This window comes from Bison bison, unplaced genomic scaffold (assembly GCF_000754665.1).
Source record: "Bison bison bison isolate TAMUID 2011002044 unplaced genomic scaffold, Bison_UMD1.0 scf7180017864291, whole genome shotgun sequence".
NCBI classification, from domain to species: Eukaryota; Metazoa; Chordata; class Mammalia; order Artiodactyla; family Bovidae; genus Bison; species Bison bison.
This window is the reverse complement of record NW_011494863.1, coordinates 7,302,169-7,319,280: the sequence shown is the minus strand read 5'-3', so window position 1 is coordinate 7,319,280 and position 17,112 is coordinate 7,302,169. Positions and strand designations below refer to the sequence as shown.

Here is a 17,112-nt window from a genome sequence, read left to right as displayed (position 1 = left end):
CTCTCAAGAGTCTTCTCCAACACCACAGTTCAAAAGCATCAATTCTTTGGCGCTCAGCCTTCTTCACAGTCCAACTCTCACATCCATACATGACCACAGGAAAAACCATGGCCTTGACTAGACGAACCTTTGTTGGCAAAGTAATGTCTCTGCTTTTGAATATGCTATCTAGGTTGGTCATAACTTTCCTTCCAAGGAGTAAGCATCTTTTAATTTCATGGCTGCAGTCACCATCTGCAGTGATTTTGGAGCCCCCCAAAATAAAGTCTGACACTGTTTCCACTGTTTCCCCATCTATTTCCCATGAAGTGATGGGACCAGATGCCATGATCTTCGTTTTCTGAATGTTGAGCTTTAAGCCAACTTTTTCACTCTCCACTTTCACTTTCATCAAGAGGCTTTTTAGTTCCTCTTCACTTCTGCTGTAAGGGTGGTGTCATCTGCATATCTGAGGTTATTGATATTTCTCCCAGCAATCTTGATTCCAGCTTGTGCTTCTTCCAGCCCAGTGTTTCTCATTCAGTTAATTAGTATTAATTAATTAACCAGTTTTTAGTTAGTACTTGCCTAGCATATATTCTTTTAATTAATAATATTGTTGTATAATTTTTGTTTCATTTAAATTTCATATTAATAGCCTGCTCACCATTTTGGGGAGAAGTTCTTCATCAACTTTCTTGGAAAAAACAAAACAAAACATGTAGATGACTAATCCTTCTGCAGCCTGTATCCACTGGGCCTCACCGTCCTCCTTTGGTGGCAGTAATTGTAGCTGAACAAGCAGGCACTGTTCTATCCTATACTTTTTTTAAGTATTCACCTATTTTAACTAAATAGGAATATTTGAAATCAGTGTTTTATTTATTGTAGTATCTAATTAAAAAGAACTTCAAAGCTTTTTAATGTATTTAAGTAAGTCTTTAATCATCCCTTTGAATTTGAAGTGGATAACCCTATCAGGTCATGATAACCCTAATTTTTAATCTTAACTCATTTAAATTTCAAGATAACCATGGAAAGATTATCAGTAAATGGCTCACTTCTGTGTGAACCCAGATCTTTTTTAGCTTTTTTTTAAACAAGTCTACTGAAATATAGAGTGGATTATTCTGTATCTGTTGTGTCTAACAGGAAAGAAAAGGAACAGCCAAAGTAGACTTTTTGAAGAAGATTGAGAAAGAAGTCCAACAAAAATGGGATGCCAAGAAGGTGTTTGAGGTCAATGCATGTAATTTAGAGAAACAGACCAGGTGAGCAATCATTTGTGAGGTTCTCCATGTCATACTTCCATAACCATTGGCTCAGAAACAGCTGTGTGGCAGGAATAAAGCAGATTGTATTTATAATGTCTGAAATAGGCTGAAGGAGGTGACTTCCATTTTCTCTATTTCAAATTAGCATCCTCTTTCCTGTGGAATTCTTAAAGGATTTTTTCCTATGTAAAGGTTTTTTAAAAAACTATTATTTCTCATAGTTAGACAAAGGAGAGTGTTTTTAAGTTTTGTCTTTGTTGACTGATAAAAGGATGTCGTTCTGTTACAGAGATTCATATTATAGTGATAATTATCTCCAAAGGCACAGAATATAAATTTTTAAGGGTTTCTGTAGTCTTATTTTATAAATGTATATTGCCTTGATGTTAAGAATTGATAGTAACATAATTAAATGATACTGAGGAAAAAACCAAAAGTAACTGCTGCTGCACAGTACCATGGTAAATATGTGCATCAATTATAAGTTGAGTTGCAATTTCAGATATGTTGGAATGTAGCACAATGTGCTTCTTAGAATTGAGGATATACATGGACAATAGAAATAATGCTGCTAAGTCGCTTCAGTCCTGTCCAACTCCGTGTGACCCCATAGACGGCAGCCCACCAGGCTCCCCCGTCCCTGGGATTCTCCAGGCAAGAACACTGGAGTGGGTTGCCATTTCCTTCTCCAATGCATGAAAGTGAAAAAGGAAAGGGAAGTCGCTCAGTCATGTCTGACTCCTAGCGACCCCATGGACTGCAGCCTTCCAGGCTCCTCCGTCCATGGGATTTTCCAGGCAAGAGTACTGGAGTGGGGTGCCATTGCCTTCTCCAAATAGAAATAATAGTAGTTATTATTGAACAGTTGTTGTTCAATATGCCAAGGCAGTAGGAAATATACTTTTTTTAAACTGTGTATTCTTGTTTAATCTTCTTAATAATGCTTTAAGTTTACCAATATTTTAATTCTTGTTTTATTGATGAGTATACTAGGACAGAGAGGTTAAGTAACTGGCTTAAGGTTGCATAGCTAGGAATTGACAGGGCTTGGACTTCTTATCAGGACTTTCAGATTCCAAAGTCTGTCTTTGCTGTTAACCTGTACTCTAATGGAATTCTTTTTCTAAGAGAGGAGGGTTTGCTCTAAGACAAAGTTTCTGATGTTATACTTTATTTTTTCCAATTAAAAAAAATTATTTATTCATTTGGCTGTGTTGGGTCTTATTGCAGCACTTGGGATCTTCGATCTTTGTTGCTGCATATGCACTCTTAATTGCGGCTTGTGGGATCTGGTTCCCTGACTGGAAATGGAACCTGGGTCCTCTGCATAGGGAGCATAGAGTTTCTCTGGTGTTATAATTTAAACTAGAATTTGAAGCTTCTATTTGGTTCTAGAATTTTGGTCAACTCTAAAGTAATTTAAAATAATCTAACATGAATTTGAAAGCTCTTTTGCTCAGTGAAAGAAAATGCACTGAAGAAATTTAGAAATATAACATTGAGTGAAAAAAGTGAATTGAGGAATCTTTGTGAAGTAGACCATATTTAAAATAAAGCTCACAAGTGAGTGAAACCAAATGATGTTTAAGGGCATAGACATATGTGCAACTTATTAAAAAACAAAGGAATGTCAAAAGTAAATTTCAAGATAATGGTTATTTCTGGTGGGAGGATGGGGAGGAGCACACAGGTAGCTTCAGTGAATTTATAAGTTGGATAGTGTGCTTACAGGTGTTCGTTGTGTTTTATAACTTACATATGTCTGTTTGATATACTTGATTCATTAAAAAAAAGAATAAAACATAATTAAGCAGCTTTTAACAGGTGCTTTTTTAAGTGAATTTGCCACATATGCATTTTGAGGATGTTTTGTTTTACTTGAGGGACTTCAAATTGCTTTATGTATATTTAGTGAAAGCATATCTCATTTAATCAGTAAAACATTAAGGTTTTCTATTAATTTTTTTTTGTATATCTTTTTTACTCAGTGTTTTAGCTTAAGTTAAACCCTGTTAAATCCTATTTGCTACAAGGATATTTATTTCTTTAATAGCCACCTATAAATATCTTATTTTTTCCTAAATCAAAAATATGTTTCAATTTTAGAGACCTTTTAATTTCTGGATTTATAAATTTAATTTTCGGTATATTTTAAATAACTAAAATTTAAGCAAATTACTTACAGTAAAGTGTTCCCTTGGCCCCACCCTTAATTGTTAAAGGAATTTAACTTTTTTTTTTTGTACTTTCTTTCTTACATGATTCTTTTGCAGCAAGGACAAGTACTTTGTAACCTTCCCATATCCATATATGAATGGGCGCCTTCACTTGGGACACACGTTTTCTTTATCTAAATGTGAGGTAAAGCTTCCTTTTTGTTTAATATAATGGAATGGAGGGTCTTTAATGAATACTATTTTGAAGAAAATGACATCTATAGAATTTATTTCCTGTTAAGGGAACTTAGAGTTCCTTAATTTTAAGCATGGTTTTTATTTTTAAATAATTTAAGTTTTCTGTTTTCACATGCTGTATGTGTGTGTGCACAGGGTTCTAGGTATGTGTATATGTTCAAAAGTAATTCTTAGGTTGGTGAAGACATAGAAAAACGTATAACTCTTGAATGACTATAACATCTAACTGGTGCTCTAAAGGAAGACGGGAAGAGGAAAACAAAACTAATTGTGAAAAGTCAGAATTTTGTATTCATCTAGCATTTAAATTTGTAGTTTAAAATTAATTTTCTCTCTGTAGTTTGCAGTAGGGTACCAGAGACTGAAAGGGAAGACTTGTCTGTTTCCTTTTGGTTTACACTGTACTGGAATGCCCATTAAGGTAAGATTGCTTGGGGATTGTTTTGTACTCATTTTAGCTTAGAGCTAATAGTAATATCCAATTCAAGAATTTGAAATAGGGTTTTCAAATACATACTTCGGTACTATGTTAAAGTATTTTTTTGAAATGAGTTGAATTTATTATAGTAAAAGTTAATTTTTAGAAAACATTTGAAGAAATGCTTAAAGGGCAAACATTAAGGTCCAAGTGATTTCTAACTAATTTTGATATCTTTTGGTTACCTTATATATTCACATTTCTGTTTAGAATTAGATAATGACTACTAACAAGTACAGTGGACACTGTTTTGTGCATGCATGGCATATATAGGCTGTTGGCCTAAAATAATGAACAGTTCTATCTGTTTCGGTCCATTTTTGTAAGTGTCTTCAATTTGTCATAAATTTATATTAAAAATAATTTTTAATATAAAGTGGGTAAGAAAACTACATTTGAAAGGATTCCCTAAATCCTTGGGAGTTGGGAAATTTAACTTACTTCTTTTTATGCGCCAATCTTTTATTTTGAAAAATGTCCTACTTATAGGGAAGGTAAAAGGATGGTACAGTGAACAGCCAGATACCCTTCGCTTATAGTTACCAAATATTAACATTTGCACAGTTGCTCTAGTTCTGTCTCTCAACATACAATACATGCACGCTTTTTCTTTCTTTGTCTATGAACTCATTGAAAGTAAGTTGGCAGACATCATGGCATGTCACCCCTAAACACTCCAGCTTTTATCTGTTGAGAACAAAGCCATTCTTCTACATTGTCACTATCCCATTATCCTCTCCAAGAAATTAATCATTGATGTAATATTATCATTATCTAATCTATAGTCAAATCTCCCTAGCTGTCCCAAAATGTCTTTTCTGGCAGGTTTTTACTTTTTATTCTTCCCACTTTTATTCTTCCCACTGTCTGACATCAAAAGCCATATAAGTTAACTTGTATCATTTTAGTGATATTAATAGTGTCCATGTTTCCTCATCCTAAAGTTAACTTTTCCTTTTTCTCATTAAAAAGTAATTTATGGAATGATCCATTAAGACCCTTTGACTATCTGGTTATCCAATAACTCAGTGGTTTTAGCATCCTTTCATGATCCTCGTCTTTCAGTAGTTGAATTTGTGGTTGTAAAATGATGACTTTCTAGTTGTCTTGTTTTTTTCCCTGTTTATTAACTGAAATTCTTCTTTTTAGAAGCAACCTTTCCCTTTTTGAAAATTTACAATTCTATATTTGTATTTTTTTTAAACTTTAACACTGCATGCTGCTGCTGCTGCTGCTAAGTCGCCTCAGTCGTGTCCGACTCTGTGCGACCCCATAGACGGCAGCCCACCAGGCTCCCCCATCCCTGGAATTCTCCAGGCAAGAACACTGGAGTGGGTTGCCATTTCCTTCTCCAATGCATGAAAGTGAAAAGTGAAAGTGAAGTCACTCAGTCGTGTCCACCTCTTACTGACCCCATGGACTGCAGCCTACCAGGCTCCTCCGTCCATGGGATTTTCCAGGCAAGAATACTGGAGTGGGTGCCATTGCCTTCTCCATTAACACTGTATACGTGGTGTCATCTTTGTTTGTAACAGTGGACCCATTATGGGGTACACTTGAAAAAAGATGAAGTTGAAAATGTAGGTTCATGTTATAATTCTGTAGCTCACTAGCTTTATAACCTTGGATAAATCACTTCATCTTTCAGTGTCTGTTTTCTAGCATATTATCTCTTGTCCTACCTACCTAGTAGCCTTGTGATGATGTGACAGTAATCTTTAAATTGAGAAATGCAGTTTTTAGAGTTGTTTTCAATATGATAATACTATATCTTTATCTTTGTACTTCTGACACCTAACATAAAGTATACTGCATTGAGTAGTCTGGGTATTGAATAAGTCATTGCCAGGTAAATGAAGTAAATTAGTGAATTTTTAGGTACATGATTTGTATCATATGAGTTTTCTGTAATGATCTACACATCTGTAGATGTATTGCTAAAAAGTTCAGAGTCAGTATTAGTTGGCCTTAGAAACAACAAAAAAACTCAAAGTGTTTCTACCTTGGAATTTTTAACTTTACTGCCTCTAATGTTGTGTTTTTTGTAGGCATGTGCTGATAAATTGAAAAGAGAAGTAGAGCTTTATGGTTGCCCCCCTGATTTTCCAGATGAGGAAGAGGAAGAGGAAGAAATCAATGATAAAACAGAAAATATAATAATTAAGGATAAAGCTAAAGGAAAAAAGGTTTGGTGACTTGATGATATTTATTTTGGTTGAAGTTTTATTTATATTTGTCAGATTTATATGTACATTCCCAGAGTAACAATATAGTAGTATCTGACACATAAAATGTACTCATTAATGTTTAAAAAGTAATGAGGCAAAAATATCTTTCTCACCTTTTGATTGCCTTTTTCCCCCTTTTTACTTTAGTTTGAAATAATTTTAGACTTACAGAAGAATTACAAGATTGCATAGGGTTCCTTTACATCTTATATAACCATAGTACAGTCCTCAAATCTAAGAAACCAACATTTGAACAATGCTGTTTGAGAAACTACCAACTTCATTTGGTTTCACCAATTTTTCCTTAACATTCTTAGTCTGTTCTAAGATCCTATCCAAAATCCCATCTTGCATTTGCTTGTCATGTCTCTTGTCTTCCTGATCTTAGCACTTCTGAAAAGGACTGGTCAGATAACTTATAAAGGATCTCTTCTTTTAGGCTTGTGTAATGCTTTCTCATGAGTAGATTGAGAGGTGATGTGTCTTCAGTGAATCCAATCAAGGAGTATAAGATACTGATGTCTTATTACTGGTGATGTTAACCTTGATCATTTGGTTTAGGTGGTATCTATCAGGTTTCCTACTGTGAAGGTTTCATTTTTCCCTTTGTGATTCATGTATGTTTTGGGAGAGATACTTTGAGACTATGGGAATAACATCTTGTTTTTTTAAAAAATATATATTTCCTTACTAATTTTAGCATTTTTCAGTGGATCTTGCCTGCAGTGGTTATTGCTGTTTTGTTCTAATGTTGATTTTCTGTTTCCCTCATGTAGAGTTCTTCTGTTTCTTCTTCATTTACTTATTTCTTTTTTGTATCAGTGTGGATTCGCGCATATTTATTTATTCTTTGAGTTATAATCTAATACTATTGGTTTTTGTTGTTGTTGCTGCTGAGTTATTGTTATTGCTCAGATTGTTCTAGCATTGGCCATTCAGGGACTCTTTAGGTTGGCTCCTGTGTCCACTTGACATGCCCCCATTTTTCTTTTATTCCTTTTTTTTTTTTTTCTGAGCACTTTTGTACTTTCAAGTGCCATAAGATGCTGCAAGCTCATTTTCTATTCTCCCTATTTTAGCCCTGGAGTCAGCCACTTTTCCAAGGAGTCCTTTTTCCTTTTATTGAAAAATGGTATTTAGAAACTAAATTCTGAGTGCTAGGTATGCTCATTGTTTCTAGGTCTTCTCAGTAGAAAGAGCAAGGAAATATGTGTATGTCTACTAGCCCCTGTGCATGTATGTGTCTGTATTTACTTCTTTGTATTTTTTTTAAATGAGATTTTTTTCTTTTTTTTTCTTAATGTAAGCACTTTATTTATTTTTGGCCACACCAACCAGGGATCTTAGTTCCCTGACCAAGGATCAAACCCACACCCACAGCAATGAAAGAGCCAAATCTTAACTACTGGATTGACCGGGAATTCCTGTATTTTTTCTTTATTTAAAATATTTTTTCCTTTTCCGTTATGTTTTTTTTTTTTTTTACAGCATATTGAATAGAGTTCCTTGTACTATATAGTAGGACCTTGTTGTTTATCCATCTGTGTATAATAATTTAAATCTGCTAATCCCAAACTCCTAAACAACCCCTCTCCCACTCCCCTTGTCTTTGGCAATCACAGATCTATTCCCTATATCTCTGAGTCTATTTCTGTTTCAAAGATAAGTTCATTTGTGTCGTATTTTAGATTATCCATATATAAGTGATATCATGTGGCATTTGTCGTTCTCTTTCTGTCTCTATTTTTTCTGAGTGCATACTGATCCCTCTGGCTCTATTTTAGCACCACAGGGTTCATTCTAGCATTCTTCTTTGCTTATTTGTGACTTCTTTCTCCAGCAGTAGGAAACCTAGCTCTCATTATTTACAGTATATCTGTTATTTGTTCAGTTGTCTACCAGTAGTTACAGAACAGTTTTACCAACTAAAATACATTGGTTGTGTATAGTTCATTTTGTCTTTAGAATCTAGCGAACACACTATTTTCCAGTTACTTCTAAAGTTCTTTCTTTCCTACCCCTTTAGTGTGGTTATATCATGCATTTGTAATACAGTTAGATAACTTTGTCACAGTCTGCTTTCTATCTTGAGTTCCTCCAACATCCTGGTCAATTTTTTTTTTTAAATTTACATGCAGTAAAATTCACTCTGGAGTATATCATTGCCTTGGTTTGACAAATGCATAGAGTCTTGTTTCTGCCACCACGGTACATAGAGATCGGTTTCCTTAGTCCCAAGATTCCTTCTCCTTCCTTTCTATAGTTTCATGGTCCAGCACCTTGGCCCACCTCCAGTGCCTGGCATGTGGTTACTTTTTTGATATTGATAAATATTGGAAAAGAAGGAAACTCTTGTTAGTAGTTTATTCATAACTAAAAAAGATGCATGTGGTATTTGAAAAAAGGAAATAGAGAAGGTTTGGTGCTAAGAACTTATCTTTGTGATGATAATTATTTTATGGTTCCAACCATTTACTTACCTTTGGTGTCAGAATACAGGTATCAGACTGTATGGTTTGGCACATAAAACAGTACCTCCAGATTCAGCAGTATTCCTATATGTCAGTAATATTGTTTTAGAGTTTAAAAAAACTACCAAATAGGATCATTCATTTAAAATTATTGTGGTTCTGGAGTTTGTTAACTGGTTGTTAGTTGTTCTTTGATGGAGTTTGGTTTTGCTGGTTATTTTCAGAGTAAAGCTGCTGCTAAAGCTGGATCTTCTAAATACCAGTGGGACATTATGAAATCCCTGGGCCTTTCTGATGATGAGATAGTCAAATTTTCTGAAGCAGAACATTGGCTTGAATATTTCCCACCACTGGCTGTCCAGGATCTGAAGAGAATGGGTTTGAAGGTATGCTGGCTACCTCTGTAGTTTAAGGCAATGTGAAGAACCTAGTTATATTTGTGTGACTGTACGAGATTTGGTCCACCTCTTAATTTAGAATAATATATTCCATCAGTATTCCACGAATGGCTTGGTACTGTTATTTTCTGATTAGAACCACATGGGCCTTGAGGTAAGCAATGAAGTACTTTAATGTTTGTTGTTTTGGAATATATATAGATATACTAGCAATTAGTAAAAAGGAGTACTGTTCAAGTGAAGAAACCCACAACATTGTAAATTAACTGTACTTCAGTAAAATTAAAAAAAAGAGATTTCGAAGAAACCCAATGTAAGCTTAAATATTTAGGGACACAAAAAGATGTTGTTTAAGTGTTCCTTCTTAATTTATTATAATTCCTATATGTTTAATATGTAAATATATATGTTTAAAAGCTTACATATTAAGCATAAATTAATGTGATAATTATGATATATATTTAATAGATGGAACTTGAAGTTTTTTGGTTTGCTTTTGATATTTGATATAATTCTACATTGAAAAGTTAGAAGTAGGCAAGTAAATAATTGATTCATGGGAATTCCTATTTATAGAGACTATATAAATTTCTAAAAAATTACCATTTCCTTTCTCCTCCTATAGGTAGATTGGCGCCGGTCCTTCATCACCACTGATGTTAATCCTTACTATGATTCATTTGTCAGGTGGCAGTTTCTAACATTAAGAGAAAGAAGCAGAATTAAGTTTGGGAAGCGGTGAGTTTATTGTCCTTCAGTTTAATAAAGCAAAAATCATATAATTCCTGTATTGTAATTCAATGTGCCCCAGAGCCTACTTTTTTCCATTATCTTTTCTCTTTTTATAATTCCTCTTTTTGTTCTGTTGGTTTCCTTTTTGTCTGGCCGGTGTCTTAATTTCTTTGAGCTGCTTAGTGTTTGTGACAAATAGAACCAGGGAGTATAGGGGGTCTCACTAAAGATTCTCTTTTTATGGTCTCAGGAAAGATTCTCTTAAGTATTCTAGCCAAGTGGAAAAATAATTTTATTTGTGTTTTAGTTTATCCTTTTGCTCTATAAATTGTTCTGTAAAGTTCTCCCTTGATCATATGGACTCGTTAAAAGGTAGTTGCATTTCAAAAGCTTATTTATATTCTACAGTCTTCTGTTTCATACCACAAAGCCAAGATCAGTGAATATTTTTCAGTGGTATTACCTTTGATGAAGGCAAAAAGCTTTCATTGAGTAACTGTGTTGGCAACAAAATTCCGCATAAAAGCATAAAAAATGATGTAGACATTTACTCAGAAGTTTTAGTTAGAAGAGATATTGTGAGATGTTAGGAGCAACACTGACCAATCCGTTAGGATAAAACTTGTACATTGTAATGTTTGTCATTTATTTCTTGTTTTAGGTATACTATTTATTCTCCAAAAGATGGACAGCCTTGTATGGATCATGACAGACAAACTGGGGAGGTAATTATTTGTGACATAGAATAGTTGTTGTCATAATTCTTAATATAGTCATAGAGTTTAAGAAATAAATCAGAAACCTAAAAATAGCTTTATTCCAGTATTGAGGTATAAGTCATGATACTCTGGTGGCTATTAAGAGGGAGGCAGGTAGTCATCATAGGTACCTGTATCTTCTCTAGAACCTTGTCTAGAACCTTGCTGGTAGGTTTAGCTGCATCAGCTTGTGCTGGAAAAGCACATTCTTGGATTTTTTTTTTTTTGTCACTTAGCTTGGCTTGCAGGATTCCCAGATCAGGGATTGAACCTGGGCCCTTGGCAGTGAAAATGTGGTGTCCTAACCACTACACTGCCAGAGAATTCCTAGAGAAGTAGATTCTTGAACCTCACCCCCAAATTGCTAAATCAGAAGCTCTGAGGGTGGAGCCCAGGAATCTGTCTTTTAATGTGTTCTCTGTGTGATTCATATGCCTGCTCATGTTTGAGAAGCACCACTTGGAGAGTGCACTGTTCTAAAAAGAGACCATGAGGAAAGGTAATGAGATATGTGGTTCACTCATGTACACAGATTCCATTTATACTTGCTTTGGTCACATGCCTACTTATTTTCAAAGTACTTCAAGTCATGCATGACATCAGTTCATTCTGCATTCCTGGAGGACACATTAGTGACATTGTTCCCTGTAATACTTGAATGAAGCAAGGGAAAATCATTCGTCTAAAGCCTTGGCACAGTAAATCAACAACAATGAACTTTGTAGTCCCTATGAGTGTGTCATTCTCTGTTACCACCTTTGAACGCATTCATAGGCTAGTGACTACCTTTCAAAATCAGCCTTCAATTATGATGTAACTTACATGACAGAAGTGAGAGTTGATCAAAATTTTGAAAGATTTGAGAGTCTTCAGAAGGCCGGTTTACTATGTTAAGCTTTAATATAGTCAATGATAGCAACATCTTAAGTTTCAATAGTACATCATAGTTTTTCAAAGCATTTTGTCATTATCATTATGTGTCATTATCTTACGTGTTCCTCAGGACAGTCCTGTGTGAGGCACAGCACAGTTTTTTATTTTTAAAATGTTTAATTAATTAATTAATTTTATTTTTCATGAAGAAATGAAGGTTCAGAGTGATTGTGACTCCTTGTGGCAAGCCACAAGTGAGGGCTGAAGCTAGGTTTTGAATACACATCATTTGATCCCTGGTCCATCATATGTCTGTGATGACTACTCTGTAGGATTGACATTGATTTTATCTTCTAACTCCCATTTTGGCAAACACTGTTTTGGCTGATTAATCCAAGTCATTCTCCCCTTGTTTTTCCCTCTCAAGAGAGCTCTTAGCAAACCTTACTCAGTCTGGACCTCCTTGACCAGTTCTGTCTAGTGTGGGGTAGGATGGTGGTCTCTCAAGTCATTTCTTACACATTAGGCTTCCATGTGGTCAATACACCACTGACAGTCTTTTCATTGGAAGGAAGAATTATTCTAGCGATGCAAGAACCCGTCTTAGAAATTTGAATCAGATCTCTTGCATAGATTAGTAGGTTTAATCCAACTCTTTTCTCTTTCAAATTTTTATTTTGTTTAGGGTGTTGGACCTCAGGAATATACTTTAATCAAGTTGAAAGTGCTTGAGCCATACCCATCCAAATTAAGGTAGGTTTGTCAAAGAATTGTGGCTTCATCTTTTTGAAACATCAGATAGTTGTGATAAAATCCATAACATTTTCCATAAATGTGTGCTTTTTTCATCTTAGTGGCTTGAAAGGGAAAAATATCTTCTTGGTAGCTGCTACTCTCAGACCTGAGACTATGTTTGGACAAACAAACTGTTGGGTTCGCCCCGATATGAAGTACATTGGATTTGAGACAATGAACGGTGATATATTCATCTGCACCCAAAGAGCTGCAAGAAATATGTCATACCAGGGCTTTACCAAGGACAATGGAGTGGTACCTGTTGTTAAAGAGTTAATGGGAGAGGTAAGTTGGGTAGTGGAATTAGTTTAGAGCATACACTTAGAGGAAAATGTCAGAAATGAAATTTGAGAAAAGAATGTTTAAAAAAACATTTTAGTTGAGGTATACGTACAGTCAAGCGTGTAAGTCGTGTGTATTTTGGTATATCTTCAAACGTTATGCATCACTCAAATCAAGGGATGTACAGTTGGAGCACTCCAGAAGGCACTCTCATGTCCATTTCACATCCCTTCTTCTGTAGAGGTAACCACTACCGTGACTTAAGTCACCAAAGATGAGTCGCTCTTCATGAACTTTACATAGTGAAATTGTATAGTCTGTACTCTTTTACGTCTAGCTTCTTTGGCTCAATGTGATGCCTGTGAGATTCACCCATGTTGTATATGTAGTAGTAGTTTGTTCTTTTTGTTTGCTTTTTAATTGCTGTGGTATATTCATTGTGTGACCATATCAGTAAAACAGCATTTTTATTTATGTATTTATTAGAAAAAAATTTTTTTTGACCGTACTGTGTGGCTTGTGGGATCTTAGTTCCCCCACCAGCGATTAAGCCACAGGCCCCTGGCGGTGGAAGCATGGAGTCCTAACCATTGCATTATCAGAGAATTCCCTAAAATAGCATTTTTGAATCTTACGTTTCTGCTCAGTAATTATCTGATTGAAAAATACAGTTCTCCTCAAGAGATTTAGTATAGCTGCAGTTGACATTATATTACTCCTTCTAAAAAATGGGTCGTTTTTGCTGTGCGTGGGCATTGTCTCATTGCAGTGAGCAGGGGCTGCTCTCTAGTTGCGGTGCTCGGACTGCTCACTGCGGTGGCTTCTCTTGTTGCAGAGCATAGGCTCTAGACACATGGGCTTCAGTAGATGCGGCACATGGACTTAGTTGCTCCATGGCATGTGGGATCTTCCCTGATAAGGGATTGAACCCATGTCTGCTGTATTGGCAGGTAAATTCTTAACACTGGATGACCAGGAAAGTCCCGATACTACTTTTTTAATAGGATTAACTGCATTCCTGGTGTGCAGTAGTAGCTGCTTTTTTTTTTCTGGAAAGGAAGTCTTGATCTTAACTAAATCCCCGATGGCTCAGCTGGTAAAGAATCTGCCTACAATGCAGGAGACAGGAGACTTGGGCTGGATCCTTGGGTTGGGAAGATTCTCTGGAGGAAGAGATGGCAGCCTACTCCAGTATTCTTGGCTGGAGAATCCCATGCACAGAGGAGCCTGGTGGGCCACAGTCTGTGGGGTTGCACAGAGTCGGACATGACTGTGCATGAGCATGTGTAGTATCCTTAGAGTTTATTTTACTTAGGTTTATTTTACTTTTACTTATTTACCGGCGTGTTTTATTCCCTTTGGTTAAGTGCTGATCTTTGGTATCTTAATAAATAATCTTTTAAAAGAAAAAGATGAGTAGAATACCATCTCAATTCTCCTTTTGAATTGGACTTTTATTTCTTATTTTGTAAATTTATTTTTTGACTAGATTACTAAATATTCATAAGACTCAAAATTTGAAAGACAAAAAGAAGGGATTCCCTGGTGGCCCAGTGGTTAGGACTCTGATTTCACTGCCAAGGGCACCTGTTCCATCCCTGGTTGGGGAACTGAGATTCTGCAGGCTGTGCAGCCAAAATAAAAAACAAAAGGTACACAAAATACTCCCAGTCACTCAGTTGTCTCTTCCATAAGCAGTCAGTGAAACCAGTGTCTTGTAAATCCTTCAAGAAGTATTTCATGTATATACAAGCAAATACATACATATATATTCTTTAGCCCTCTTTTTTTACACACAAACGGCAGTGTATTTCATCACATTGTTCTGTGTTTTACTTTCTTTTTTACTTAGCTATTTCTTGGTAATTATTTTGTCAGTAGATAAACATCTCCTTGTTCTCGTTCTTTCTTTTTTTTGGCTGTGCCATGTGGCTTTTAGGATCTTAGTTCCCTCACCAGGGGTTGAACCTGGGCCCTTGGCAGTGAAAGTAGAGTCCTAACCACAGGACTGCCAAGGAATTCCCTTTGTTCTTATTTTTTACTGTTACACAGTATTCCATTGTTTGGCTATGCCACAAATTATTTAATGACTCTGTATAATGGATATTTGAATTGCTTCGTCTGTTATAAGCAGTCCTGCCACATCTCATTAGTTCCTGATGTTAGAGTTCTGTCTGAGAGGTTTTGGGGAATGGTATTAATGACACAATTTTTTTTTTTCTTGCTCTTACATGCAACTTCTTTCCTTGTTAATTTGAGCATATTCTGGTATGAGGGAAATGGGTGGTATAATAGCTTTAAACTGTTAATTGATATTTAGCCTTTATCAGTATGGCTCCAAATTCTATAAGCAACTTACGTATATGGGTAAAGGAAACTATATGGAATTGAAAAGTGCATTTCTGTAGCTAAACAAACAGCTGCAAGCTGCTTATTCATATATAAGAATATGGGTCCTATATTGTTGGGGCTTCTTTTTTTTTTTTATTTTAAAGAGAAACTAGATACGTCTTCTTAACTGTCTTTCTAATTATTGTTTAAAATAGAAACACAGAGATATAATATTCTATCTTGTTGATGTCTCATATTTTATTAAGTGATTTTTTAAAAAAAATCATTTAAAGTCTTAGTTGTTTCCAGGTTTTGCTAATGTAGTTAATACAGCATTGGGAAGATTCTCAAAGAATCTTTTGAGGTAAATTCCTAGAATTGGATTGCTGGGTCCAAGCTGTGTGAACATTTTTGTGACTCTTGCTGTGGATTCCTATATTGTTTTCCTCAAGGAGTGCAAAGTTAAAAGCAATATGTTAGTGTACTAATTTCCTCACAACATTACAAGATTTGGGCTTTATAATTATTTTCAGTTATTTCCAGTCTTGTAGGTAAAAAAGAATGAGTATTGTTGATTACTAGCTTCTCATGGCTTAAAATATAAACATAGTTTTAAAATTTAATGATTAGATTAGGTTACTTCCTCTTTATACTGATCTTTTTCTTACATAGGATATTCTTGGTGCATCACTTTCTGCACCTTTAACATCGTACAAGGTGATCTATGTTCTCCCAATGCTCACCATCAAGGAGGATAAAGGTAAAGAGTTTATTTCTTTGTAGAAATTCTTTGGTGTACACATTCTGGTTGCTATTAGTTAATTCCACACTTTCTTTTATAAGGCACTGGTGTGGTCACAAGTGTTCCTTCGGACTCTCCTGATGATTTTGCTGCCCTCAGAGACTTGAAGAAAAAGCAAGTGAGTTTCTGTGTTTCATGTTCACATTTCCTCTTTATCATCTCATTGGTTAGGTACCACTGAACTGTTGAATTAGGCTGAAAAACTATGCAGATATCTTTTTAATGCTATCTTTAACCTGTTTCTTGATATTTATATGTTTTCCTGTGATTTGAATTTTAAATATAGTATTTCATAGAACCTTTTTTTTTGGCTGTCTCGTGAGGCATGCGGGATCTTAGTTCCCCAACTAGGGATTGACCCTGCGCCCTCTGCTGTGGAGGCGTGATGTCTTAACTACTGGACTGCCAGGGAAGTCCCCGTAGAATCTTTTTTAAGACTTATTTTCTTAGGACAGTTTTAGGTTCATAATGAAAATAGAGAGGAAGGCACAGAGATTCCCATGTAATACCCCTTCTTCAACACCTGCATTGCCTCCCCCATTATTAGTGTCACTCACCGGAGTGGTACGTATTTATCAAAGATGAACCTACATTGACGTCATAATTGCCCAGAGTCCATAGTTTACCTTAGGGTTCATTCTTGGTATTGTACATTCTGTGGGTTTATGCAAACATTTAATGACATGTATCCATCATTATGATATACAGAGTAGTTTTGCTGCCTTTAAAATCCTCTGTGCTCTTCTTGTTCATCTGTCTTCCCTCCCACTCCTGGCAACCACTGATCTTTTTAATTGTCACCATAATTTTACCTTTTCCGAAAGTCATGTAATAGTTGGATTCATACGGTATGTAGCTTTCTTAGATTTTCTTTCAGTTAGTAATAAGCATTTTGGTTTCTCATGTCTTTTCATAGCATCATAGCTTGTTTCTTTTTAGCACTGAATAATATTCTGTTGTCTGGATGTATGTTTATTTATTCACCTGCTGAAGAGCAACCTGGTTGCTAACGAGAGAAAGTTTTGTAAAAACAAGTTTTCTGATACTTGCATTTTCATTGCAACTGAAATGTGAACTTCATTTTAAGTGATATGTGTGTGTCTGTGTGAACTTTTGCTTTTGACTGTATAGTTTCAACATTTAAGCTATTCAGTCTAACTTAAACTGTTTAGTTTTTAAAAGTCATGCATCCCTTCTTGAGAGTTTTGTCTATAAAATTAAAAAATTGTTCTTTATGGAAAGAAGAAAAATACTTAAAAAAAAGTTTAGAGGGTATTTCTCTTAATGATAATACCAG

General features: G+C 35.3%; 1 protein-coding gene across 1 annotated transcript in view; it reads left to right on the top strand.

Annotated features, from left to right (window-relative positions):
* Window positions 1-17,112, top strand: part of LARS (leucyl-tRNA synthetase) — a 78,585-nt gene that overhangs the window by 14,094 nt on the left and 47,379 nt on the right. The window contains exons 3-13 of the mRNA XM_010850644.1: window positions 1,132-1,250; window positions 3,527-3,614; window positions 4,008-4,088; window positions 6,194-6,331; window positions 9,069-9,230; window positions 9,868-9,980; window positions 10,636-10,699; window positions 12,291-12,358; window positions 12,460-12,685; window positions 15,686-15,773; window positions 15,857-15,993. Coding sequence (XP_010848946.1) covers window positions 1,132-1,250; window positions 3,527-3,614; window positions 4,008-4,088; window positions 6,194-6,331; window positions 9,069-9,230; window positions 9,868-9,980; window positions 10,636-10,699; window positions 12,291-12,358; window positions 12,460-12,685; window positions 15,686-15,773; window positions 15,857-15,993 — 1,284 coding nt within the window. The remainder of the gene's footprint in view (window positions 1-1,131; window positions 1,251-3,526; window positions 3,615-4,007; window positions 4,089-6,193; window positions 6,332-9,068; window positions 9,231-9,867; window positions 9,981-10,635; window positions 10,700-12,290; window positions 12,359-12,459; window positions 12,686-15,685; window positions 15,774-15,856; window positions 15,994-17,112) is intronic.